The sequence below is a fragment of the Balaenoptera musculus genome, chromosome 9 (assembly GCF_009873245.2).
Source record: "Balaenoptera musculus isolate JJ_BM4_2016_0621 chromosome 9, mBalMus1.pri.v3, whole genome shotgun sequence".
Lineage (NCBI taxonomy): Eukaryota > Metazoa > Chordata > Mammalia > Artiodactyla > Balaenopteridae > Balaenoptera > Balaenoptera musculus.
This window is the reverse complement of record NC_045793.1, coordinates 87,312,404-87,339,394: the sequence shown is the minus strand read 5'-3', so window position 1 is coordinate 87,339,394 and position 26,991 is coordinate 87,312,404. Positions and strand designations below refer to the sequence as shown.

General features: G+C 40.3%; 1 protein-coding gene across 1 annotated transcript in view; it reads left to right on the top strand.

The window, feature by feature from the left end:
• CCDC146 (coiled-coil domain containing 146) overlaps nucleotides 1-26,991 on the top strand; it is a 138,554-nt gene that overhangs the window by 81,283 nt on the left and 30,280 nt on the right. The window contains exons 3-9 of the mRNA XM_036864252.1: nucleotides 7,643-7,725; nucleotides 10,591-10,800; nucleotides 18,524-18,581; nucleotides 20,436-20,612; nucleotides 22,676-22,749; nucleotides 23,697-23,924; nucleotides 24,560-24,746. Of these exons, the coding sequence (XP_036720147.1) occupies nucleotides 7,643-7,725; nucleotides 10,591-10,800; nucleotides 18,524-18,581; nucleotides 20,436-20,612; nucleotides 22,676-22,749; nucleotides 23,697-23,924; nucleotides 24,560-24,746 (1,017 nt within the window). The remainder of the gene's footprint in view (nucleotides 1-7,642; nucleotides 7,726-10,590; nucleotides 10,801-18,523; nucleotides 18,582-20,435; nucleotides 20,613-22,675; nucleotides 22,750-23,696; nucleotides 23,925-24,559; nucleotides 24,747-26,991) is intronic.

Below are 26,991 nucleotides of genomic sequence, written 5' to 3'. Positions count from 1 at the left end.
ATGTGAGAACACTACTGAGGCTGGCAAAGAACTCCCAGAGAGGAGGGAATGGAACAATACTTGGAGTTCATGCAGAGCCAAGAATAGTTCATGTTAGGAGGTTAAAAAGACCTGTTGACACAGTAGAAGGGTACTGACTCAGTAGTGGGACCAAATTAGCCCAGAAAAAGGATTATTCTGGACTTCCTTAACAAAGTTTAAAAGCAAGGCTTGAAAGGATCAAACTGTTTCCAAGAAACTTAACTGTGACTCTCAAAGCCCCCAAGTATTTAAAGGAATACTCCTCCCCAAAAAAGAAAGAAAAATCCATTTCACAATAGTGTAAAAATCACAGTGTCTGGCATCCAATCAAAAATTAGTAGGCATGGGCTTCCCTGGTGGCGCAGTGGTTGAGAATCTGCCTGCCAATGCAGGGGACACGGGTTCGAGCCCTGGTCTGGGAAGATCCCACATGCCGCGGAGCGGCTGGGCCCATGAGCCACAATTACTGAGCCTGCGCGTCTGGAGCCTGTGCTCCGCAACAAGAGAGGCCGCGATAATGAGAGGCGCGCGCACCGCGATGAAGAGTGGCCCCCGCTTGCCACAACTAGAGAAAGCCCTCCCACAGAAACGAAGACCCAACACAGCCATAAATAAATAAATTAAAAAAAAAAAAAATTAGTAGGCATGCAAAGAAGCAGGAAAATATGACCTAGAATGAGAAGAATCAATCAATGGAGTAGACACAAAAACAGAACTAGTAGACGAGGACATTAAAACAGCTATTATATATATTTTGAATGTAGGGGGAAAGGTAGAGGAAAACATGAGCGTAATGAGAGAAGTGGAAGTTATAAAAAGACCCAAATCAAACTTCTAAAGATGAATAATACAACATTTGAGATGAAAAGTTCACCGTATGAGATTAAGAGCAGATTAGACACTAAAGATAAAGAGATTAGTGAGCTTTAAGATACAGCAAGAGAAACTATCCAAAATGAAACAAAGAAAAAAGACTGGAAGATAAAAATGAACAGAACATCAGTGATCTGTGGACATCAAGTGGCCAAACAAATGATTAATTAGAGTCACAGAAGAAGTAGAGAAGGGGACAGAAAAAAATATTTGAAGAAATAACACTTGAAATTTTTCCAAATTTGATGAAAACTATACACCCACAGATTGAAAACTTTGAACAAATCTCAAGCCAAAGAAAACCACACCAGGACATATCCTAAACAAATTATTGAAAAACGGTGATCATGAGAAAAATATCAAAATCAGCCAGAGAAATGAGGAAGTCATTTGTCAGTTTACCAGTCTGGTGATGGAGTGGGAGCCTGGTCACTATGGATTGGTGAGTGACTGGAAGGTAAGGGAGTGGAGATAAAGGGCAGAGACAACTCTTTTGAGAAAAACTGAAATGAAAGAGAAGGAGAGAAAGAAAGGGGTAATTACATGGGAGCATAGCGTCCAAGGGGTGTTTTGTTTGGTTTGTTTGTTTTTAATGAGATAGACTTGAGCAAATTTACAGGTTGAGGATAATGTTAATGATAATAATAATAACTAACATTGATTAAGCCCTTATTTGTGTACTAGATACTATACTCAATACCTTACATATATTGATTCATTTGGTCTTCACTAGAGTCTTATGTAATGGGGGCTATTTTTGTCTCTCTTTTATAACTGAAGAAACCTGAGGTACAGATTGATTAAATATTACTCCTAATTACAGAGTTAAAAAGTAGCAGAGCTGGAATTCAAACCAAAGTCCACCTGTAACGTACTTGACTTCTATGTGTTGAGCCAGCAAAGTAGGACAAGTAGAGGTCATAAAGGAGAGAAGGTATAACTGATGCCTGGGAAGAAGTAGGAGAGTATATGTTTGAGAGCACAGGTGGATGGGTTGGACTTGACAGGAGGAAAGGAAGATTTCATTTTTGAGATTTGGGGAAAGAAGTTAAGGGTGGGTGTACGTGTAAGATAAATGGATTCGTTGATGAGTTTAGGTGGCCTAATTTTGTTTGGTGAATGAGTTAGGTGTACAGAAAAGCTAAAACTTGATATAACAACTAAGGGGAAAAGTCAAACAAAAAGAGTGATGAATCATTGTTGAGAGTTCAATTGCATTTGAGCGACGTCAAATGGCTATGTGGTTTATTTCTAGCAGTGAAAGGGAGAGGGTGAGAGGGAGATAAGGATGGTAAGGATTTGTCTACCTCCCACAGCATGGCAGCTATTTCTCAGGATGAGACCACCAGTAGGTAATGTCAAAGAGGCAACAGGAATAGAGTAGGTAATAACAATGGTCACCTTGGTTGCCCTGAAAACACCCACACAAACACCTAATTGTTTCCTCATGCTGACCCCCTTCCAGATAAGTTCACTTGGTAAAAGCTCTTACTGAGCTATTACTTTCCTTGGAATGTCCTAAAATTTCAATTTTCTAAATTTTTTCCATATTATTACATGTCATCTATGAATCATGAACTCTTGTTTAACTTTTAGCTCTAGAGTAAATGTTTCCTTCCATTCTCAATTACGAACAAGGCAATTCAGTAATACAAGTATCTATTGTGAAATCATATTTATGAACTTATAACATTATATCTAACCTTTTGTTGTATATACTCTTTGACAACTTAAGCTCGGGCTTTATGCTCTATTTCTTAGATTCTGCATTTTTAAAACATGACAAACTTGGTTTCTGTACCCGGTTGTATCATGCAGTGTGAAAATGCAACTATCTTTTCCACGTTTATGTTTATGAGCAAAGCATTTCATCTACTAGAATTGAATCTTTTTCTTTTTAAGAGATTGTTTTCAGTAGAGTAGACCAAATAAAGATAGCTTATCAATCCTCTTTCTGAACATCTATGACTTAACCTTTTCCAAGTTATATAAAAACTACAAAGGCATATAAGATGTTTTGCCCTGTCAGCTTTCTTCCAGATTCTGGGGTACCAAAGGCAATCTGGCTGGTGGAGTGATGGAAATAGCAAATAGGAAAGGAAATCTCTCCACCTTCCTGCTTTTTCTATGGTCATAAAACCTGCCAACAGGCATCCTTGGCCCACCTGCCATCAGGCTTGGAACTACTGCTGTTTCAGATGAGACCCAAGTTAGGGAAAATACAGCTGAGTTTTCAACAAGTCTGAGTTAGAATTTGGCTGTATCTGCCACTAGGATCTGATCGCAGTACTCTCCAGTTTGAAATTCTGCTCTGAATTCCTACTGCTTACAGCAATAGTTTTCAAGCATATTTTAACAGCCTTGTATTATTAAAAGTACTATGTATGCATTGGAGAAAATTAGGAAATACAGATAAGCAAAAATAAAAATATAAAAACCATACATTCTTACTACCCAAAAGACATCATTTTAAAAATCTTAGTTCTTATCCGAGATCAGTACTTTATTGATAGTCTCTATTTGATGAAGTGCATCATAATCACTTCTAATTCTTTAAATGTGGTTTCCTTTCATTCTTTCAACATATTTATAATAGCTGCTTTGGAGTCTTTGTTAAGTCCAATGTCTACACGCCCAGAGCAGTTTCCAACCTTTTTTCCTTGCATGTCTCATGATTTTTTGTTGAAAATTGGACATCTTGGGTAACATTGGAGCAACTTCGGATTCTGATTCTCTCCAGGCTTCTTCTTGTTGCTGTTTTGTCTTTGTTATTGTTGTTCAAACGTTTATTTGTTTAGTGACTTGGCTGGAATAATTCTGAAGTGTATCCTCCGTATGTGCAGCCTCTGTTGTCTCTGTGTAATCTTTCCTTGTTTTTATTAAGTTTGGCTTCTTGGGGGCAGTGCTCCATAGCTTGGTCAGTCATTGATTAGTCAGAGATTGTATTTAAGCCTCCCGAGCCAGTAAAGATTTCATCCTTTTCCATTGAGTCTGTATGTGGCTTGGGGACCACTTTCAAGGTTCAGGGCGTTTACATATCTGCCCCACCTTTAGCTCAGCGACTGATAGCTTGGAAGTACCCTCTCTGGTCACTCCTGAGAGGTCTCAGCCTTGAGCTTTATCCACAGCCTTCTGGACCACCAGTACTGATTGTGATATTAGCAGGGCCCTCTTTGACTGTCTCTGGCCACGATTTCTCCATTAAACTTCTGCTCATCTGCCTCCACCAGTATCACTAAGCTATGATCCTCTTCTTACTGTTCATTCTTGTGATAGCTATTGTTTTTGACAATGCTCTGGGGCATGAATAGTCTACACTGTTCCAAATAAAGTGAGCATTCTCAGGCAGGAGGTGATCTGCAGGAGCTGGGGTGCTAGGGGACTCTGATCTTCCTAGGTTGCCACGCCTGCCCAGAGTCTCCTTGGAAAGCAGGAGCTTGGGGAGTGGGGAGTGGGCACTACTGAACGGCTGCAGCTGCCCCCCGGTGAAGCTCTTTCACAAACGGAGCTGGGCAGGAGGGGAGGTGGAGTGCAGCAGTTTTCTGGGGCTGCCCCACCCGCCTGAATGCATCTTCAGGAATAGGAAGTTGGGGGCAGTGGGCTCTTCATTGGCCGCCCAGAATAGTTCTTACACAACTGGGAGCTAAGGGTGATGGATGCAGCTCATGGTGCAAATGCCATAGTCTCCCACTCTTCTTACTGAGTTTCAGTAGATTTTGTTAAATAAATGCCTCTCAATTTCTTGCACACCCTTAGGTCAATTTCCAGAGCCCGTAAATGGTTGTCTTAGATAATTTTGACCAGTTTAATCAATGTTTCTTTGAGAGAGAGGATTCATCGAGCTCTTCACACTACCATTCTGGAAGTTCCACCCCCTGGAAGGGGTCTATAATTTATAATTTTACTTATTTGCTTTAACTTACAATATAAAGAAAATAATTGCAAAATACCAAATATACCTTTTTATGAATAATAAAACTACTGAGTGTAGTTTTAAGCATTCTGTGATCTCTTTTGTGTCTCTCTCCTTGAACTGTGGGCTACTGTAGGGAGGCCCTATGTCAATTCACTTGTTTCCATTGTGCAGGGCAGTTGGTGGAAGGTAATGGTCTCTTCAGCCGTAAAACAAAATACTACATGTGTTTCTAAACATGTGATTCCATAATTACCTTACCCAATGGCTTACCTCCAGTGGCTATCTTACTAGGCTAGTTTGTTGGCTAGTTACAAGGCTGGCTCCCATGTGGCCTTCGTAGTACACACATACTCATATAAGCCCACACTCACACACATAACCTTTTCCCAGTTACTTTTCTCCTTTAAGAGTGCCCATATGCAAAGAATTTTTCTTTTTTAAACAGTTAGACTTTAAACCTACAGTGCCTATGTCCTACACCCTTTTTAGGAGCCAATGACAATATTTGTGATACAAAATAAATTATGTATTGGCTCAAAAATACAGAAAGAAAACTGCAGAACCAAAATAAATGTGTTTAATTAAATATCTATAAAATCTAGGTCAACCCACCAACAGCAACTCAACACTTAAGAAGTTACACATGGGGTGTTCCCTGGGGGTTCCCTGGTGGCGCAGTGGTTAAGAATCCGCCTGCCAATGCAGGGGACACGGGTTCGAGCCCTGGTCCGGGAAGATCCCACATGCCGCGGAGCAACTAAGCCCGTGCGCCACAACTACTGAAGCCCACGCACCTAGAGCCCGTGCTCCGCAACGAGAGAAGCCACCGCAATGAGAAGCCCGTGCACTGCAAAGAAGAGTAGCCCCCGCTCGCCGCAACTAGAGAAAGCCCGCGCACAACAAAGACCCAACACAGCCAAAAAAAAAAAAAAAAATTAAATTAAATTAAATTTAATTTAATTTAAAAAAAGAAGTTACACATAAATTATATAGTGAGAAGTGGAACCTCCTCAAAGGTTTTAAAAATCCTGTTCCCCATATTTCACTCATACATAAGAAAGAGGGTTGTGGGGACTGGAACCCAGGCCTGGCACCAGCTTGTAGGGCCCTCGTGAAAGATCCCGGATACTTTCACAAAGAGATGGTTGCATAGTGCATTTAACAATGTTTTCCTACCCTGATTTTGGTAGAGAAACCATGAAACCCCACTATGTAGACTCAGGCATTTGCATGTTCTCGGTTCCATTCATTCATTTGCTCACTCAGCACGTATATGCCAAACACCTACACTGCGCCTGGGGTTCTACTGGCTGAGGATACAGTGAAGAACAGGGTAACCCAGGCCCTTTCCTCATGGGGCTTTATACTAGCTGAGGAATAACATTCTTTTGATCATAATAAATAAATGTACTATTACAGCTGGTAATATGTTACGTTATGAAGTACAGAGTTGTTTGGGGGGTGCGGTGTATGTGGGTATCCGTCTTAGATACAGACTTCAGAGAAGGCCTTTTTATGGATATTTTAGCTGAGGTATGAAGAAAGAGTTGGAGTGAAGGAGGGTGGGAATGAGGAATGGCCAGTGCAGAGGCCTGAGGAAGGAAAGAGGTTCATGCATTTATGGAAACAAAAGGCGGCCAGTGTGGCTGGAGCACCATGAGCTGGAGGAGGGTGCTGTGAAAAGGGACTGGGAGGGAAGCAGGGTTGTACCAAGGGTCTTGAATTCTATTCCACTTGAAAAGTTTTGAGCACCAAGCATAACAAGACCATGTTTGATTTTTTAAAAAGATCTCCATGGAAAGTAGATGGATAGGGACCCTGAGTGGAAACACAGATGCGGAGGGGGCACTTGGAGTTTTGCTGTAGTCCGGCTGAGAGATGGTGTGACTGAGACTAGCGGGATCGAGGGAAGGGAGAGGAAAGTGGATGGACTCGAGAAATATTTTGAGCTAAGAACAACAGGGCATTGAAAAACCCAAATCTTATCTTTAGTTCTATTTTTTGATACCACGTCACCAGCAGTCCAGTTAAGTCCAACCTAATGCAAATGCTCATTGCATTATGGTAACACTTTAGTGTTCGATGTTGTGTTATGATGTCTGTTAACTACTTATCACCTAGCTCAGAGAGCAAATCAAAAGTTCTTTTGCCAGAAATGACAAAGGAATAAATAAAATCACTTTGTGTACCAGATACATTTTCATGTTTCTTTGACAGCAGAGGCAGAGGCATCGTGGTACAGAGGAATGATCATGGATTTTTGGAGCTGGACCACTTGGGCTTAAATCCTGATTCTGTCTTTAACTAGTTCTATAACTTTAAACAAATTACTTAACCTTTCTAAACTTTAGTTTGAAATGGAGATAATTCCTGTTCACAAAACATTTTCAGGAGTAAAATAAGTGATGTACAACAGTTGCTCATAAAAGATGCTCAATAATTATTAGTTCTCTCAACTTACAAATAGCCATCCTAGTAATCTATACTCTGTAGGTTGTTTGCTAAACCTAGAAATATGGTTTTTTTAGAATTGAAAGAATTTAACTCAATTCCTTCCCTCGATTTACAGATGAAGAAATCACAGTCTTCATCTAGAGAGGTAAAAGAACTCAGAGGTAAAAGAACTTGCCCAAGAACTCAGAGCAGAATAGAACTAGAACCATTTTCTCTGAACACCTACCATCTTTCTAATATGCCTTATTGCCTCATGTGTTTCCTAATGTTTAACTGAAAGATTTTATGGTACAGCCATATATCCATTTTATCTCTGCTTAAAGCATAAAGGGGATGATGGCTAATAGTGGTCTTGTGTTCCTGTGTTCTCTTTGCTAGTTACATGCTCTGGGGAAACTTCCTGGAACCAGGATGGCAGAGTTAAAAGCCAAGTACACCTTGCTGCATGATACCGTGATAAGGTATGCTATTTACCGATGTGAAGACACCTTTACTCACATCTCTGCTTCTTACTTGTAGTGGGACCTGTCTTATTTTTCATTTTCCCAAAAGCAGACTCTGAGACAAAGATTTGAGTTCAAGCGTTTTAAGAGGTGATACCAGAAATTATCGTGAGAGAGTGGGGAAGTGAGATGGGGAAGGGAGTTATCCAGCTGGGGATGTGTTAATCTTCAGGTTAACATTGCAGGCAACTGGACCTCAGTCTCACTGAGGACTCTCTGCGTGACTGTAGAACACGCCTCAGAGCTCTCCCACTGAAGGGTGAGGACGTTGGCATATTTGTTCACTAATTTCCATCCTTCGTTGATCAAAGATTGCTTCTAGGTAGGTGAGCTCCTGGCACTTCTAGCTTACCCTGTGAGAAGTCAAGCAAGTTCCAATGGCCAGAGAAATCTTTCAGGCAGAGGCATACAGATGCTGTTGCTATATATGATAACTGTCCATCGAAGCTACAGGTGACCCCTAGAGTGTGCCAAGGGGACTTTGGTGAGGCACTGACATTACCTGCTACAGGACGCTCCTGTAAGATTCTCTCCTCCCCACCTTTCTTCATCACTCAGAGGTGTAGGTTCTATGACAAGCCCAGCCTACATCTGCTGAGATTTCTGTCTTTACTTTTCACCTGTTCCTCCTATCCCTGGCTACTTGCCTTAGCCCAGTCCTAATCAGCAGAGGTCAGAAGATTAGGCTTCAACAGAATAATTCAACAAGGTTTCCTAAGCATCTGCCATCAGCCACTGGGAATCAAGGGGGAAGGAGAGTGAGAAAGAAGGGGAAATCCTGTTCCGCCGCTACTCGCAAGCCTCTTTCTTCCTTTTCCCCGCCTTCTGCCTCATAGCTTTGTGTGACATCTTCATTAAAATCCAAGGAGAGACACAGTGAATAGAAACTCCACCCTGTGATTTCCCAGCCATCCTCTCCCCCAATCTCCAACCATGACTCCTACTTCTTTTCTTGCCCATGCATTTGGCTACTCTGAGGATGGGAGCCTGAGAGAGGAGTGAAGGAGAAGAGCAGAACTGCATCCCTATGTTCCCTTCACTTGGACTCCACCCCATACGTACCCAGCTCCATCTCCGTTCCTAACCAACCTCCAGTGTCAGAGAGCCATGCAGGACCAAGGCTATGGCGTTCTTTCTTTCTCCTTCCAGGTTGTGTTGCAAAACCATTACTTCCCTTCTGCTACCATATTTTACCCCCTCCTGACCCCTTAATTCCCTCCTTTGTGATTACAACCAATACCCACCACTCTCTCCCACCCCACTGCCTGGTGGGTGGGAGAGGCATGAAGGTATAGACTCTTTACTCTTGCTGCTGGGGCCGTAGCAGGACAGATACAGGCTGGAAATGCCGGACTGAAATTGAATGAGTCTTCCACAGAAACCACATTATAAGAGTTGTTAAATTCTCTTCTGCTGATGCTATATTTCAAGTCCATGTGTGTAAGTTACCACTTGTCTTCTGGCTGGAACCCTAACCACTTTGTTCACCTACTTTCTGAGGGAAAACGGGCACTATTGCCCAAGCCAATACCTTACAATTCCATAGTTGAAGACTCATGTTAAGGACATCAGGTAACTTCAGATTTACAAAGTATATACAAGGAAATTGAACTGTAAGAAATAACTCCAGCTTTCATTAACGGAAATTGCATCTATTATCTTTATAGCTGTTGTTGCTATTTGGTACCTAACATAGCGCCTGGAACATATGATGTCCCAATAAATGTTCTGCTATTGAGCAAATGACATATTGAGGCCTGAGAAAATGGGTGGAGCTGGTAACTTCAGTTGAGACAGGCTTGATTAAGTTATTGGGCATCTCTGCAAATGAGCAGAAACCTGAAGATTTCCCCCGGGTGAGGAAAGTTGATGGGGAGCACACACACACACAAAGAGAGAGCTGCCTTTAAAACAGGAACTGGCAGGGTCTTGCTTCTGAACAGAAGAGATGGCAAATGTGAGGAAGTTGGGTTTCTGAGAAAGATAAATCAAGTCTGCCGGTAAGGCTGGAGCTGATGTTAGCGTATGATGCAGCATAGGTGAATGATTTCTAGAAGATTACTGGAGATTCCATTAAGTCCAGTTTCTATGTTCATTCAGTTCTGCCTCTAGCCAGATGCTTAACCCTTTTCCCAAGATAAAGCCAAAGCCATAGAATATAACAAGTTGTAGGAATCGCCCTCTGCCATGACATTCACGTCCAGCTGTAGCCAGGCACTGATGTTATGATCAGAAATCTGTAAATTAATTTAAGTCTATAATTTTACAGGAGAATTTTTCTTCCTAGTTTCCTAGCAAAGTGTCATTAGAAAACTTACTGTCTTTTCTTATCACTAAGGAAGAAAAGGTTTTCCTTCAATCAGGTCATGAGAGTCCAAGAATTCGAGAAAGCCAGGGTTGCTGGGGCAGCTGGAGGGAGGACCCACTCGTTTCATTATTATTCTTCCCACCCTTGGAAGGTCATGATCATTCTTTAAAGTCAAGTGCAAACATCACATTCCCATCCAACTAAGCCTTTGTCTGTCATCTCCCACCATCTTGATCAAGACACTAGTGGTAGCACTTGTCAGCTGGTATTCCCTCTGCCTATTCACGTCTGCTCCCCTCTGCTAGATTGTGAGCTCCATTTGCCTCTAGTACCTAGTGCAAGACTTGGCACAAAAATGCCACTGAATTGAAGTGAACCCAGGCATGGAAGGAACAGGGGCAGCAGTGTGGACATACCCCCTCCACTCCTCACTAGAACCCTCCCCACAGGAGTTACTAAAGGTATTGAAGGTGTACACTTCTCATTATGCAAATCTCTGTTTTTATGGGACCCAGCATGCAAGAGTCAGAGGTCCAACTGCTACAGGATGCCAAACATTTCACTGAGCAAATACAACAGCAGGAGTTTCACCTGAAGCAGGCTGATAATTTTCCACAGGCATTCACCACCGAGGTCTCCAAAATGAGAGAACAGCTTCTCAAGTATCAAAATGAATGCAATGCAGTGAAGGAAAGAGAGTTCCATAATCAGTACAGGTTGGATAGGTAAGTACATGATTCTCTCAAGCTCGCTGAAGACAGATACAAGCAGAGCTGTTTCCACATAAACGAAATGAGAAAAATTAGACTAACTGAAGAAGGGATTTTAGGTACAGTGAGCACGAGAGAGCAGTGTTAAGAGGACTACAAGCCTAGCTCTTTCCTTGATCCCCTAGAACAGGCAGTCCCTGAAAAAGAAGGTTACACAACTTGCAGTAAAAAGTTCAGGTGACAGGGAGACGCTCTCAGGAAGAGGAGATCCCTGTAGTGGGTTCCGTGGGTCAGGAAAGCCATACCCATCAGGAGCTGCAACCAAAGAACACACCCCATAGAACCAGGACTTGGCACACACTCTCTGCCTTTCCAGCCCTGGTCGTGGCCCCTTATCCTTCTGCGATATCAGATCCTACGTCTGCATGGCCAGTACCCCACAAGCACTTTCCAAACAAGCCGTATGTGAATGGAGGGTCACATCTGTTTCACTTGATTCTTCTAATATAGGAATGGGGACCACATAGTCAGCCCTATTCTCCTATTACCAGACTATTCCTTAGGATCAAGGAAGAAAGTGATATCCTTTTGGAAGACACATTCACTTACTCAAATCTGGAGGATGTCATTCAGTGAACTAAAGCAGAAATGTACTGCTAGAAGGGATAAATGTTATTTCTAAAATCTCCTCTAACATTCCTCCTGTGAGTAGCAAGTCAGTGAAAGAGTTTGTTCAGCAAATCACACTATTTAGATTGAATTTCAAAACAACTGCAAACCAGGTTTTGTACTATGTGCTGTGCCTGGGTACCGGAGAGAAAGCCAAACCATCTCTCCTAGAATTTGTTACCATTTAAGGTGACAGAACTTTCTCCGGCTATTTTTAAGAGTAGGTAGAGTTCCCTCAGAGTGAATGTAACTCAGTCCTGCCAAGAGATAAGCAAATGACTTGAGTGACCTTTGGAGGACTTTGCCCACCCTGGTTTTGAATCCTCTCTTTGGGGCCTGTTATTTCAACTGGGGGATGAAGAAGACTAGCTTAATCAGGAGAATTATATTCAGGGGGAAAGAAATCTGAGTTCTTCTTTGTCTTTCAGTCTAAACTTGTTTCAGGCTCACCAGTGAGATCTGTAAAAAGAAAGCCTAGCTATTTCTGTGCTCTGTAAGCACTCTTTCAGTTGAGAAAATAATGAAATTAAAATAATTGGTGGCTGTTCATTAGTATTGAAAATAGGAATGCTTGACATTTCCACAAAAGGTTAAGAGGACCATAAGTCAGTTGATATTTAAATTGTTTAAAATTTCCAAGTATTCCTGCCAAGGGGAGAAGAAAAAAAAAGACCAGAACTCTTGCCTTTTAGGTATAGACAGGCAAATTGTTCATTGAGTTGCTTGGGATGGGGCTGGAGGTGGGGGACTGTACATAGTGACCTACAGTAAACAAGGACATTCAAAATTAACATTTGCAGAAATGTTTAGTGTGTATTCTTTTTGGATTTGTTAACATGTAATACTGTAGCTTAAGCAAACTCCCTTGCATCCTCAAGTACTAGCAGCTCAAGAATTAACAAACTTATTTTCATAAAAATAATGGTGATACCAAAAGAAATACCAGGAAAGAATTATAGGCGGTATACTTCATTGGCTTAACATATTTAATATTACATGGTATGGAAACAGATTCACTCAACACTCCCTCCCCAGGAAAAAAGTAGATATTTCCATCCCCACATAAAAATAAAGAAACTAAGCCAGGGAGGGGAAAAAAAAACAAAACAGAACTATTCATCCAAATATTCAGATGAAATTTTTCAAATCAGCACAACAAAATCTCATTTTATTCAGAGCCTGAATAACAGAAGCCCAAATAACTAGCACTCCTCCACCCCAGCATCTTTAGGAACTTCTGACTCATTGGCAGCTACTAAGAACAATATACTGTTCACATATGCTAGAGAAAAGATATTCCTCTATAATTTGGTTGATTTTCTTATGTTTTCACATAATATAAACTCCTATTAAATGTTAATGGTGAGTATAATTATACGATTGGTTAATAATTAAATCTGTTACAACAGTTCCTGGTTTTGGATTAATATTCATAGATGATCTCTTGATAAATATGCAGTTCAGGAAAGAATATGTAACCTACTTAAATAAATTAAGTAAATACATTACAAATAAGTAATGAAGTGATTAAATAAATACTGTTGAGAACCTATTTTAGAAACAAAGTAGAAGTCATTATCTTTCCAAAAACTTTCCCCGAAAAGACTTTTTAGTATTCTTTTCAAGGTTTTGCTTGCCTTCACTTTGTTAAGTTTTGGGGGCTTCTCTGCTTACTAGTTAAGTCCTAAGATTTGGACAGCAAATCAATTGTGTCTCTCATGCTAAATCTGATATATTCTGACAAGTCTCCGTCAGCTGGGGAAACAGGGCCGTGGTCGGTCAGTGCTGTCTGTCATGGGTGTGGACGTGGAGAGGGGGACACGCGTGCTGCACGTGTGCAGGGCTATCCCAGTGTGATCGTGGCCTTAGTAACTATTTCCTCTGCCATAGCTGGTTCCCTGTTGGTGCTCACCCAGGGATTTAGCAGTCATTTTCCGTTCTTAGTCCAACAGTAACAGCAAAATTGGAACCAAGAAACAAACAGATCTGGTAAGAAAGGAACAGAGGGATTATTTTAGTGATGTCTCTAGAATTCCAGAAAGTTAGAATATGACAGAGGGCCATACAGTTCATCAGGATTAGTAGTAAGGAAAAACTCACAGCTGGAGCAGATTTTACCTTCTAAACATAAAAAGAAAAAAAAAAAAAAAAAAACCTTTCCTGCTCCCCCTGTGCCAACCAAGAACAGAGCGAGCTTAGATCAGGTTTTGCAGCATATAGTCCTCATAACTGAAAGAGAAACACCCGAGATACACGTTTACAAGGCAGATCCAACCCTAAAACTAACGATTCCACTTTCCGTCCGGGCCTCCCCACCCAAGGCGACGTTTGAATTGCTTACAGACTTCCTGTGTGATTCTGATTCGTGTCAGAGTTTGAGAACTGTTCGTCCACAGAGTGGTCCTCAGCACTGACTACTGTAAGAATCACCTGAGTCCTCTCTCAGTGGCCACTCAGTCTGTGCTCCAGCACCTCCAGCGATGGGGGCTCACAGCCTCCCACAGCAGCCCAGCCCAGCTTTGGGCAGCCTGACTCTTAGACGGCTTTCGCTTGTATTGGTTCAGAAATCTCCCTTCTTATAACTTCCACCCATTCAGGCTGGTTCTACTCCTGATGTGGACGATGCCTCTCGCACCTGGCAGCACACAGGGCTTCCAGCAGCCCCTCTTCACCCACAAGTCCTTAAAACCAAAATCCTTTGATGACGCGGTTTCAGTTCGGACTCTTGCTGTAGAAAAGTAATGAATCCTGAGGAGCTCTGACACTGAAGCACCCCTTAGTCAGAAAAGCTGAAAATGTCAGATTTAGATTTTAATGTCAGTTTGAAAGTTTACAGGTTTATGTATATCAAGAGGCACACGTACAATAACTTTTTTTCATCCCGGTAATGCCACGCAAAAACGAGAATCCAAAAGGAGAAAACAGACAATGCATAAAGATGTTGATTACATTATTATTTATAAAAGCAAAAAATCTAAAGCAATCTAACTTCTAAAAAATAGTGGAATATTTCAATAGCAATGTATTCCAGAGGCAGCTTGATACTGAAAAGCACCCTGGAGTCACATAGAGCTGGGTTTGAAAATCAGTTCAGCCTTGACCGGTGACTTTGGAAGAGGTGCCTAACTCCTCAGTTTCTTCACTTGTACAGTGAAGGTAACAATAGCTACTTAGAAAGGATCTGCAGTTTAGAAATGATGTTTGTGAAGAACCTGGCATATAGTAGGTTCAGTATATGTTAGATAATATCAATATTTAGGATTATTTTATTATGGTACATCCACCCACTAGAAAACCTTGAAACTAGCTATTAAACTATTAATTATGAAGTCCGTTTTGCAACTTGGGAAACTATTTTAATTACACGTTAGGTAAAAATGGATACAATCATATATACATATTTAATATAATTTCATTAAAATATACAAGGAAAATAAAAATGATCTAATGTGGTATGAGAGGGGTGGGATTATGAATGATGTATTTCTATAAATAAAAGTATACATCTTTTAAAGGAAAAAAGTCAATGTTTCTTAACAAAAAAGAAAAAATCAGATGGCTTCACAGGCAAATTCTGTCAAGAATTTAGAGAAGAGCTAACACCAATCCTTCTGAAACTCTTCCAAAAAACTGCAGAGGGAGGAAAACTCCCAAATTCGTTTTACGAAGCCACCATCACCCTGATACCAAAACCAGAAAAAGATATCACAAAAAAGAAAATTATAGACCAATATCACTGATGAACACAGATGCAAAAATCCTGAACAAAATACTAGCAAACAGAATCCAACAACATATTAAAAGGATCATACATCATGATCAAGTGGGATTTATCCCAGGGATTCAAGGACTCTTCAATATATGCAAATCAATCAATGTGATATACCATATTAACAAATAAAGGAATAAAAACCATATGATCATCTCAATAGATGCAGAAAAAGCTTTTGACAAAATTCAACACACATTTATGATAAAAACTCTCCAGAAAAGGGGCATAGAGGGAACCTACCTCAACATAATAAAGGCCATATATGACAAACCCACAGCAAACATCATACTCAATGGTGAAAAACTGAAAGCATTTCCACTAAGATCAGGAACAAGACAAGGATGTCCACTCTCGTCATTCTCATTCAACATAGTTTTGGAAGTCCTAGCCACGGCAATCAGAGAAGAAAAAGAAATAAAAGGAATACAAATTGGAAAAGAAAAAGTAAAACTTTCACTGTTTGCAGATGACATGATACTATACACAGAAAATCCTAAAGATGCCACCAGAAAACTACTACAACTAATCAATGAATTTGGTAAGGTTGCAGGATACAAAATTAATGCACAGAAATCTCTGGCATTCCTATACACTAACAATGAAAAATCAGAAAGAGAAATTAAGGAAACACTCCCATTTACCGCTGCAACAAAAAGAATAAAATACCTAGGAATAAACCTACCTAAGGAGGTGAAAGCCTTGTACTCAGAAAACTATAAAACACTGATGAAAGAAATCAAAGATGACACAGAGATGGAGAAATATACTATGTTCTTGGATTGGAAGAATCAACAGTGTGAAAATGACTATACTACCCAAAGCAATCTACAGATCCAATGCAATCCCTATCAAACTACCAATGGCATTCTTCACAGAATTAGAACAAAAAATTTTACAATTTGTATGGAAACACAAAAGACCCTGAATAGCCAAAGCAATCTTGAGAAAGAAAAATGGAGCTGGAGGAATCAGGCTTCCTGACTTCAAACTATACAACAAAGCTACAGTAATCAAGACAGTATGGTCCTGACACAAAAACAGAAATATAGATCAACGGTACAGGATAGAAAGCCCAGAGGTAAACCCACACACATATGGTCACCTAATTTACGACAAAGGAGACAAGAACATACAATGGAGAAAAGACAACCTCTTCAATAAGTGGTGCTGGGAAAACTGGACAGCTACATGTAAAATAATGAAATTAGAACACTCCCTAACACCATACACAAAAATAAACTCCAAATGGATTAAAGACCTAAATGTAAGACCAGACACTATAAAACTCTCAGAGGAAAACATAGGAAAAACACTCTTTGTTTGCACAGCAAAGGAAACCATAAACAAGACGAAAAGACATCCCTCAGAATGGGAGAAAATATTTGCAAATGAAACAATGGACAAAGGATTAATCTCCAAAATATACAAACAGCTCATGGAGCTCAATATCAACGAAACAAATAATTCAATTAAAAAATGGGCAGAACACCTAAATAGACATTTCACCAAGGAAGACATACAGATGGCCAAGAGGCACATGAAAAGTTGCTCAACATCACTAATTATTAGAGAAATGCAACTCAAAACTACAATGAGGTATCACCTCACACCGGTCACAATGGCCATTATCAAAAAATCTAGAAACAATAAATGCTGGAAAGGGTGTGGTGAAAAGTGAACCCTCCTGCACTGTTGGTGGGAATGTAAATTGATACAGCCACTATGGAGAACAGTATGGATGTGCCTTAAAAAACTAAAAATAGAACTACCATATGACCCCACAATCCCACTCCTGGGCATATACCCTGAAAAAATCATAATTCAAAGAGAGACATGTACCACAATGTTCACTGCAGCACTATTTACAAGAGCCAGGACATGGAACCAACCTAAATGTCCATCAACAGGTGAATGGATAAAGAAGATGTGGCACATATATACAATGGAATATTACTCAGTCATAAAAAGAAACAAAATTGAGTTATTTGTAGTGAGGTGGATGGACCTAGAGTCTGTCATACAGAGTGAAGTAAGTCAGAAAGAGAAAAACAAATACCATATGCTAGCACATATATATGGAATCTAAAAAAAAAAAAAAGAATGGCACTGATGCACTGATGAACCTAGTGGCAGGGCAGGAATAAAGATGTAGACATAGAGAATGGACTTGAGGACACGGGGCGGGGGAGGTGGAAGCTGGGGCGAAGTGAGAGTAGCATCGACATATATACACTACTGAATGTAAAATAGTTAGCTAGTGGGAAGCAGCTGCATAGCACAGGGAGATCAGCTCCGTGCTTTGCGATGACCTAGAGAGGTGGGATAGGGAGGCTCAAGAGGGAGGGGATATGGGGATATATGTATGCATATGGCTGATTCACTTGGTTCTACAACAGTAACTAACACAGTATTGTGAAGCAATTACACTCCAATAAAGATTAAAAAAAAAGAGAGAGAGAGAAAATGGATGATATGATAGAAGTGTAATTTAAAATGTCCTAAAGAATTATCCATTTTATGTTTGTTTAAGAAAATATCATTTTATATTTAAAGAAATGACTGTTAAGTCTTATCTTGTGGGAGAGTTTCACATCACCATTTTGAAACTCTGGGACACTCAGGTGGTCTTTTCAATCCAGAGATGGCAGCACACTACCACCCCCTGGTGGCAACACGGCTGAGGTGTAGGATCAACAGCTTGGAAGTAAAACAGCAATTTATATGCAAGTTCTAAAACGAAAGGTGTAAGTGTTCAAAACTCTGAAAAAATTCAACTTCAGCCTGTGGGCCACACAACTAACCTATATTAAATTCCATGTGGTGCATACTTATTACACAAATGTTAATTTTCTTTATTGCAAATACAATTTCATAAAAATAAACCTGGTATGCATGCATCTTTAGACCTACTAGCTAGTGGGATCTGATAATATGATGAAAGCAGTAGAGGCTGTAGCAGTAATCCAGGCAGGTACTAGTTTATTGCAAATAAAAGAAAAAGTCCAGAGCCCGCCTGAAGGAACTTGAGTCTGGGGGGCAGTTCGTGCTCCCAAGCAGTTACAATATGAGAGAAGTGCTTTGATGGGTGTGTGTACAGTGTTGAGGGAGGACTGGGGAGGGAGCCCCTAAATGGGTCTGTGGGACTCAGTGAAGCCATCACAAAGGATGGACACCAGGTCTGCCAAACACACCTGGGAGTGCATTCTGAGAAGAGAAAATAGAAAGTTATTACTGTGGAAATAGTTTACTTTTTTGTACTTTGTCAAAGTTGTTTTTGTTTTTGTTTTTGTTTTGCAGCTTAATGGAAGAGAAAAGCCTCATAATAAAGGAATTCGAGAAGATACCTAAGCCAGGAGTAAGTCTTAGATGATCTAGACTTTGTTAAATACAGCTGGATTGAAACATCCCTTTTGATAAATATTAACGTTTATCACAACAACCATACCCTGAAACATTTGAAAGACCCAGAAATCTTAACAATGGATGGTGCTGAAAGGAATATCTGCATAACTTTTACAGTAAACATAAGTGGTGCCTATTATAGGATTTAGCTATTTGGCATCTAATTCAGGTTATGTTTAGTTGGACAATATCTGCTTTGTTTTCAGAAGAAAAAAGGGTTGGCACTTAAAAACATTATTTTTGCTATAGCTATTACTCTCATAGCTTCCTGACTGTCTCAAGCTTATTACAAGAAATTTTTATAAAGGTGTATCACTTATTAATTCCTTCCTAACAAACTGCCCCAAAACATAGTGGTTTAAAACAACAGCCATTTCTTATTTTCCTCAGTTCTGAGTTCTTCTGGTCTGAGCTGGCTCATTTGGGTCTGGAAGGCCTAGGATGGCTTCATTCATATGTCAGCCAGTTGGGCCGCTAGTTGGTCTAAGGTCACATGTCACTGGTTACTCTCATGATGGTGGAAGGGTTTCCAGTCTCAGGAAAGAGACAGACAGTCTCAAGAGAGGGCAAACCCCAACACACGCACTTTTCAAGCCTCTGCTTAAATCATTGTTGGTAACATCACATTGGTCCAAGCAAGTCACATGGTCACATCTAGAATCAATGGGGAGAGAAATAGGTCCTACCTCTTAATGGGAATAAGGACAAAGACATATTGCAAAGAGGCATGCAAACAAGAATAGGAGGAATTTATGTCCCTTTTTTTGCAATCTATCATAGAAAGTAAATACAGAGATCATCATACTTTGCATTGCTTTCACCTTCTAAACGGTTATATTTAAAAAGTATGTTGTTGGTGGTCTAATTCCAAGGCATAGAGTAAAATGCCTTTACTCTATAAGCATAGAGTAAAATGCTATAATATATGAGTATGAATATATTGATACCTCATATTATATATTAATATAATTATGTATATATTATATACTAGTACAGAGGTATGCCTAACCATCATTTTCAACACAGATTCTGTGGGAAAAAGCATTTTGAATTTTAATTCCAGACCATAGGATCACCAATTTTACCCTCTCGCAGCCACAGTGGAGGAGGAGGAGGGTGATATGCAGAAAGGCCAGAGCAGGCTAAATGGATCCTTCCACTTAGTCATTAGTAATGTGTGGACTTTCTGAGTATAAGAAGGCTTCTCTCTCACAAGTCAAACACTCCCCAGATAATCAGTCATGGGAAACCCGTTAGGAGTCTGGGGCAGAGGGCATTTGGGGATAATGTGCCTGAGTTAGAGAAGTAGTATTAATAAGAGAGCAGGGGATTAAGGAGTGCCAAGGATAAGATATTCCAAATATGAACTTCCTAATCTTTAATTCTCATGTGTGACTCAGGGTAACCATAAACCAGATATTCAAAGATTATTTGCATCTGGTGTTGCCAAATCACAAAGCTACTAGAAAAAAGCCTGGAAAGTTTTACTAATGCTTTTTGGTATGAAATAAATATTAACTCAGAAAAAGGAAACACTTAAAATCTACATAGGAAGATAAAAAAGAGCATTAATTTAAAAATGAGTTCAAATCCAATGTAAAATGTTTAACACACGCAGTATAATTGCCATGCCTTTAATGAAGAGGTCAGAAATCATAAGTTGCATTTAACTTTGCAAGAAATCATTCATGAATCTGAAAACAAATATAATCAAAATGGTGAGTAAACTTATTTTTAATTTGATTTTTAGGGAGACAAATGTTTGCTCTGACTCTGTATAATCTGATAATTTTCATGACTTTTAAAGGAAATGGAGAAGAAGATGAGAATATTGAGAGAAAGCACTGAAGAATTACGTAAGGAAGTAATGCAGAAGAAATTAGAAATTAAAAATTTACGGGAAGATCTGACATCCAAGCAAAAGCAATTACTAAAGGAGCAGAAGGAACTAGAAGAATTGTTCGAATATCAGGTCACCTTAAAGGTATGTTACTCACAGCTCATAAATATTTAAACATTGTGCCTGCAAGGACATAAAGGTGCATGGGTATGAAGATTGACTGCAAAGGTTTGACAAAGACCGAAACACACAAACTGAAATGTTCTGCATTGTGATTGGTCCCATCATACTGAACCTGGGCTCTGGGAATTCACAAAAGACTCTGGAGTGTTTGGTAGCATCACTCTAAACTGGAGTCCTGACCTGGGGAAAAGGCCTCTCTAAACCTCACCAAGCATTTTTCAATATTGGAAATGAGTGTCACAAACACAATCACTTCCTTCAAGAGCAACCAAATGTTCTAACCTCTTCTGTATACTGTTATGACTACATCCTTCTTTGCCTGTTTGATTCCACTTCACTTCCCTCTCACCGTGAAAGCGATGCAAGGCCTGTATTTATGTTTTAGGAGATAATTAAAATTCATTTTATTTTGAAACCTTTGTATAATAGGTCTCAAAACAATCGAAGTAACCTAGACTTATGTCTTAAAATTACATCTGAGACACCTTGGCTTAGAGGACAGTTATGATTCACTTTGACCTCCTTTTCCTTAAGAGTCAGAGCAGTCGGCCAAGATGTACCCAGCTGCCACCCGGAACACAGGCACTGAGCACAGGTGGATTTACAAGGAACCCAATGAAACTAAGGCTTCATTCACATGCACGAACCACCGCCAAGGCCCTGAACCTAATTATCATTTATAACTTTTGATTCTTTTTCTTAAAAAGAGCTCCCCAGGACTTCCCTGGTGGCGCAGTGGTTAAGAATCCACCTGCCAATGCAGGGAACACGTGTTTGAGCCCTGGTCCGGGAAGATCCCACATGCCGCAGAGCAACTAAGCCCGTGTGCCATAACTACTGAGCCCGCGTGACACAACTAATGAGCCCACGTGTCTGGAGCCCGTGCTCCGCAACAAAGACAAGCCACCGCAATGAGAAGCCCGCTCACCGCAACGAAGAGTAGCCCCCGCCTGCCGCAACTAGAGCAAGCCTATGCACAGCAATGAAGACCCCAACGAAGCCATAAATAAATAAATAAATTTATAAATAAATAAATATATAATACTCAAAAAAAAAAAAAAAGAGCTCCCCAAATTGTACAAGTTTCAGTCTCACAAAACTTAGATCTGCCTCAAGACTGAGCAAGATCCCAGGGAGAAATGCACCACACTGCAGGGATGTCTTCAACCCCCAAGCATCTGTGTTACGCCAGACCCCAAAGTCCAGTGTGATCCTCAGGCAGGAAGGGGCTCTTCCACAACCCCTGCCATGTACATAAGATTCTTGAGGTTAAAAGCGAATCTTCCGCGAATCCACAGAGCACAGTGCAAAGTGGCGTTAGACAAAAGTAGCTTCTGATCTTGGCCTGGCCATTTACAAGCTGTGTGAGTTTGGGAAAATTATTTACCTTCACTTAGCCTCGGTCTTAGGCAGGGTTCCCTAGAAGCAGAGATTAAGACAAGTATTCACCGAGCAGGAGCTCTAAGGAGAATCCCATAGGGTAGTGAGTGAAACAGGATAGAGGTGGGGTTCCGAAGCCGGGCCAAAATATGGTTTCAGGAGAACCCTCCTTTCAACCTGATGCCATGAATTGCACCACAGAGGTTGTTCCACCCTGAGGCAGAGGGATGAGCTGCTGTACCTCCACATAGGAGGGGTCACAGCCTGCCCCCCTCCTCCTTCCACCCCCCATCCCCCGACAAGGCAGCTCTGCCAGCCACGGCAATCCTGTGGAGAGAACAAGCATGAGCTGTCAGCAGCCTCTGCAACCTCTGAGGGACGGGTGTACCTCCATAAAGGGAATCTAGGCAGAGCGCCCAGAGGATGCGTTGCACTCAGTTAGCTCCTCTTTAAAATGGTAACAACCATTACCATCTTGTAAGGTCATTATGAATATTAAATGGAATAATTAAAGCACACTGCATAGTACAGGACAGATAGTAAGAACTCTACACCTTGTAGTTCTTTTCTCTTTCCTGTTTAATTTGCTTGACTGCTTCTGGTCCAAGACTACATAATTTAACATGGTTCCATTTCTTTACTAGGATGAAGTGGTCCACCATCAATCCATTCCCGTACAGATTGGAAAAGAGATAGAAAAAACAACACGCAAAAAAGTGTATGGCTTAATTTGATTTTTTACCCCTCCCAGCCCACGCTCCCCCAAGTTATGTATGCATGCGAAAACAAGAATATTAACCACTGAACACATCAAATTACTGTTATAATTTTAGATATATCTGCATTTGGCCCTGTCTAGGTTGTATATATCAAGTTCTTCAGGAGAATGCAGTGTAGCACATTACTGTCATTCCTAGCATTTATGTCTTAATTTTGGGACAATATTCTCTTTCCAATTTTATATCATATCTCTACGAAGAACACCAACTGACTTTAACAGATCTGTGTATGGAAGCAATTATTGGAACTGTGTAGAATTTCATGGTCTAGATATATGTTGGCCAGCCAGATGTCTAAAGCCCAAGTGACAGTAACTCTTCACTTGCCAGCTATTCACCTGCTGTGTGAATACTGCTGTGTAAGACCCCCAAGCATTCAGAGTAGATTTGGAGGCAGAAGTCACTGAGGAATTCTCAAGGTTTAGAGGAACCGAAAAGGATAAAGATAAGTGAAGATACAAAAATCTGGAGAAGTACTATGATTGCTCTGGTGACTGATCTTAAAAGACGAGAGAAAAAAAGAAGCAGACACTAGTAATGTTTCTAAAAGCGAAGCCCACTAGCACCAAAGTTGAGAAATTTACGTCAATTCAGGGAGGCTGGTCAGGATGAGGGTAGAATCCCAGGAGGCGGTAGCAGCAGGGATCTGGGGAGAAAGTGGGGAGGCTGGACAAATTCCTGCCCTCAGTGGCACTCCGTGGAGATACCCCCTCGGTCCCACTCATCTGTGGTCTTCACCCCACTTCTGAGATCACTGAATTTATGACTAGCCCTTCTGTTGCCTGGTCAGAAAGTAAAAATAGGTAGACAGCCTGGGCTCAAAATAAGGCAAACTCATGTGTGTGTTGTGTACATATGTATATGTGTATGTATGTATCCCTCACAGAGAAATGGAAAAGAAAAAACTTGTCGTGGAATATGAACTCAAAGAGCTAAATGACTCCCTAAAGAAAGTTGAAACCAAAATTAATGCTGTAATGGAAGAAAAGGAGGACATAATAAAGGAAGTTGAAGGCAAACGAGCCTTGCTTGAAATTAAAGAACGAGAGTATAACCAGTTGGTCAAGCAATTGGAATTAACCAGAGAGAATGAAGCAACTTCACTAACTGAAAGGTTAGTTATATTAATGTGTTTCTGTCACCTAAATTTTCTTCAATTTATATTTGAGGATTCAAAACATAATCTCAAACATTTATATTGATTCAATAAACACTTTTATAGAATTTTACATCATTTTTACCATTAATAAAAATATATTATTAAATAAAGCATTTCAAAGTATTTCTCCATCCTTTATTCTTCACTGCCCTCAATTTCCTGTGCCCAAAACTTAAGGACACAATCTATCGCGTTTTTTTCAGTTTCTAAAACGTGGCTCTGGGAAATTATATCACTGGAGTGTGCTATAATTGAGGGATTTTTTTTCCCTGAAAATTATTGTATTCTGAGGTAATCATGATTTTTTCCTAATGGGAGCAATTTTGTGTCATAGTGTTAATTTCCATTTTTAAGCAAAATTTCAGGGAGACTAGGAACTTCTGCCTCTGCCAATTTGCTCTTCCGTTTGGGTTTTTTTAGTGGCTGTGACTCTGACAAGAACTTGCAAACAGAATTGCTTTGGGCATTACTTACAATTTGATTCTAGCATGAAAATAGTTCTGTATGCACCTGCTGAGCACGCTGTCTTGAAAAACATGAAGGGCAGTTGATGACAAATCACTTTCATACTCTCTTTTTACCTGGAATAGAGGGATCTTGGATCTCAATTTACGAAACTGTCTCACTGACAAGCAAAACTACCATGATGAACTTTCTCGTAAGCAGAGAGAGAAAGAGCGAGATTTTCGAAATTTAAAAAAAATGGAGCTACTCTTGAAAATGTCCTGGGATGCACTCACTCAAACTCAAGCACTGCATCAAAGGCTTCTGTTAGAGGTGGGTGCTAAACACTACTCTCGGGTTTGTAAGCTCTGCGACGTCTTTTTGGTTTTTTTTGTTTGGTTGTTTTTTTTTTTTTTTTCCTTTGGGCCGCGCTGGTGCGGCTTGTGGGATCTTAGTTCCCCAGTCAGAGACTGAACTCAAGCCCTTGGCAGTGAGAGCATGGAGTCCTAACCACTGGACCGCCAGGGAATTCCCTAAGTGCTGTCTTTTTTAAGCAAAAATATTTCAAGAATTTGTTTTTGCTGTCAATAGAGAAAGAGGGAAAGGAAAAGAACAGAGAAAAGATAACTTTAAAATGGATCAAACCTGTTAGAGAGGCTCTGTCTTATAGTATGTTTCAATCTCTTTGTTAGTCCAAGATTAGAGAAATGTCTTACTGGGATCAAGCACCAGCCTGGCCAGGGGAGGCAGTTTGGCCCGCCGGCTCTGGAAGAGCTAACGGGTTCATTACAGGGTAGGACCAAGTGGACCACTATGTTTGAAGGAGTTGAAAGAGTCAGATCCAGAATGGTGTCACTGTAGACGACAGTAGTCAGAAACAAGATCAGATCATGTAAATATAGATGGACAGTCAGCCTGTAACGCCAATTAGTCAAGGGCCATCAGAACCCAATGTCTGGCTACCTGGATAATTTTGTGCAGTATCAGAGGTGTACTACAACCAGAGAATGCTCAGTATAGCTGTTACTTTCTTACTACCTCTGCGCTCCCAAATGGAGGGGTTTTGGTCCTGTTGCCTCTGATTCCCTCCTCTCTCATGTGGCACCCCCTGTGCTAATCAACCGAGCAGTGCTAAAAGGCAGTGGATTGTTGAGAGGGCTGCATTCCTGTGCCCAAGCCTTAGCCAGCGCTTCCTTTGGTGAAAATGAGATCAATCTCTGAGATGAAGCAGCTGGGGGTACAGAAATCATACCTGTTTTCTTCAGTATTGTCATGGTCCCTGACCTTATAGAGGTTCATGACCTCAGAAATTTAAACAGGAGTTTCCAGCTATGGTAGACACTTCTGATCCTAACCTATAAGCCTAATGCTCTTCTCCTTCTGGGAATATGGAAGGTTTATACTTCCTTGTACCCTCTGCCATTGAGCAGGGTCATATGATTGGTTCTGGCCAATGGATTGTGGGCAAAAATGACACATGTTCCTTCCATCCTGGAGCAGTGTGAGACCCTCTAGCTCTTTCCCTCATCCCGTGGCCATTGTGGAAGTACATGATGACATGGAAGTGCTGTAAATGGAAGCATCCAGGAATGCTGAGCCAACTGTGGTCGTGGAGAATCACCTTGACTGGCCACAGGCTTTGTCAGAGCAAGAAATAAGCTTTCATGCTTTTGAGCCACGATAGTTTGGCTTGTTTCTTTAGCATAACCTAGCCTATCCTGATTGAAAGACCAAGATTTAGCAAAGTGTGAAAATAATTGGTTAGAGTTATGAGTGTTCTAAATGACTAGGTCTTGGTCTTGCTGTCAGATGGCACTCATGGACCTTTTTTTCTATCTCAATGGAGCAAAATGTGCTTTTCACAATTTTGCAAAACAAATAGAACAGTTATTTGTTATTATTAAATAAAACAACAGTATTTATGTTTCTCATCTACTTTTAATAGTTTTATTAAAATTCCTGCATGTAGATTGATTCTTTTATGACAGTGAAATATTTTAAACTATAGAAATGCTTTTTTCCATAAAAGTTTACGTTGTCTGATATTAGTACAATCAACCATTACACTAGTTTTTTTGTTGTTGTTGTTAGATTTTGCATAATTATTTCCTTATCCACCCATTTACTTTCATTCTCTCTTTGTCCTCATCCAGGTGTGTCTTTCATACACAGGATATACTTTTTAATATCTACTCTGAAAACTTATGCCTTTCAGTTCTTGTATTTAGTCCAAAAACATTTAATGAAATTATGGATACACTTGGGCTTATGTCTACCGTATTACTAATGCTTTTTCTTTGTCCCATCTATTGTATGTCTCATTTTCTCTCCTATCTTTTCTTCTTTCGGGTTAATCAAAAAGATGAATTGTTCAATTTCTATTTTCTATTGTTCTATTTTCCCCATTTTTGATATGCATTAGTTTTGCATTCTCTTTCCATCCCTTGAGTGGTTATCCTAAAGATTATACCATTCATCCTTAACTAATTAGAGTCCAATAAAGATTCTTTTACTACTTCCTGGATAATGCTAGAACCTTTGAAGACTTTAATTCTATTTACCTTTGCAACTCTCATAC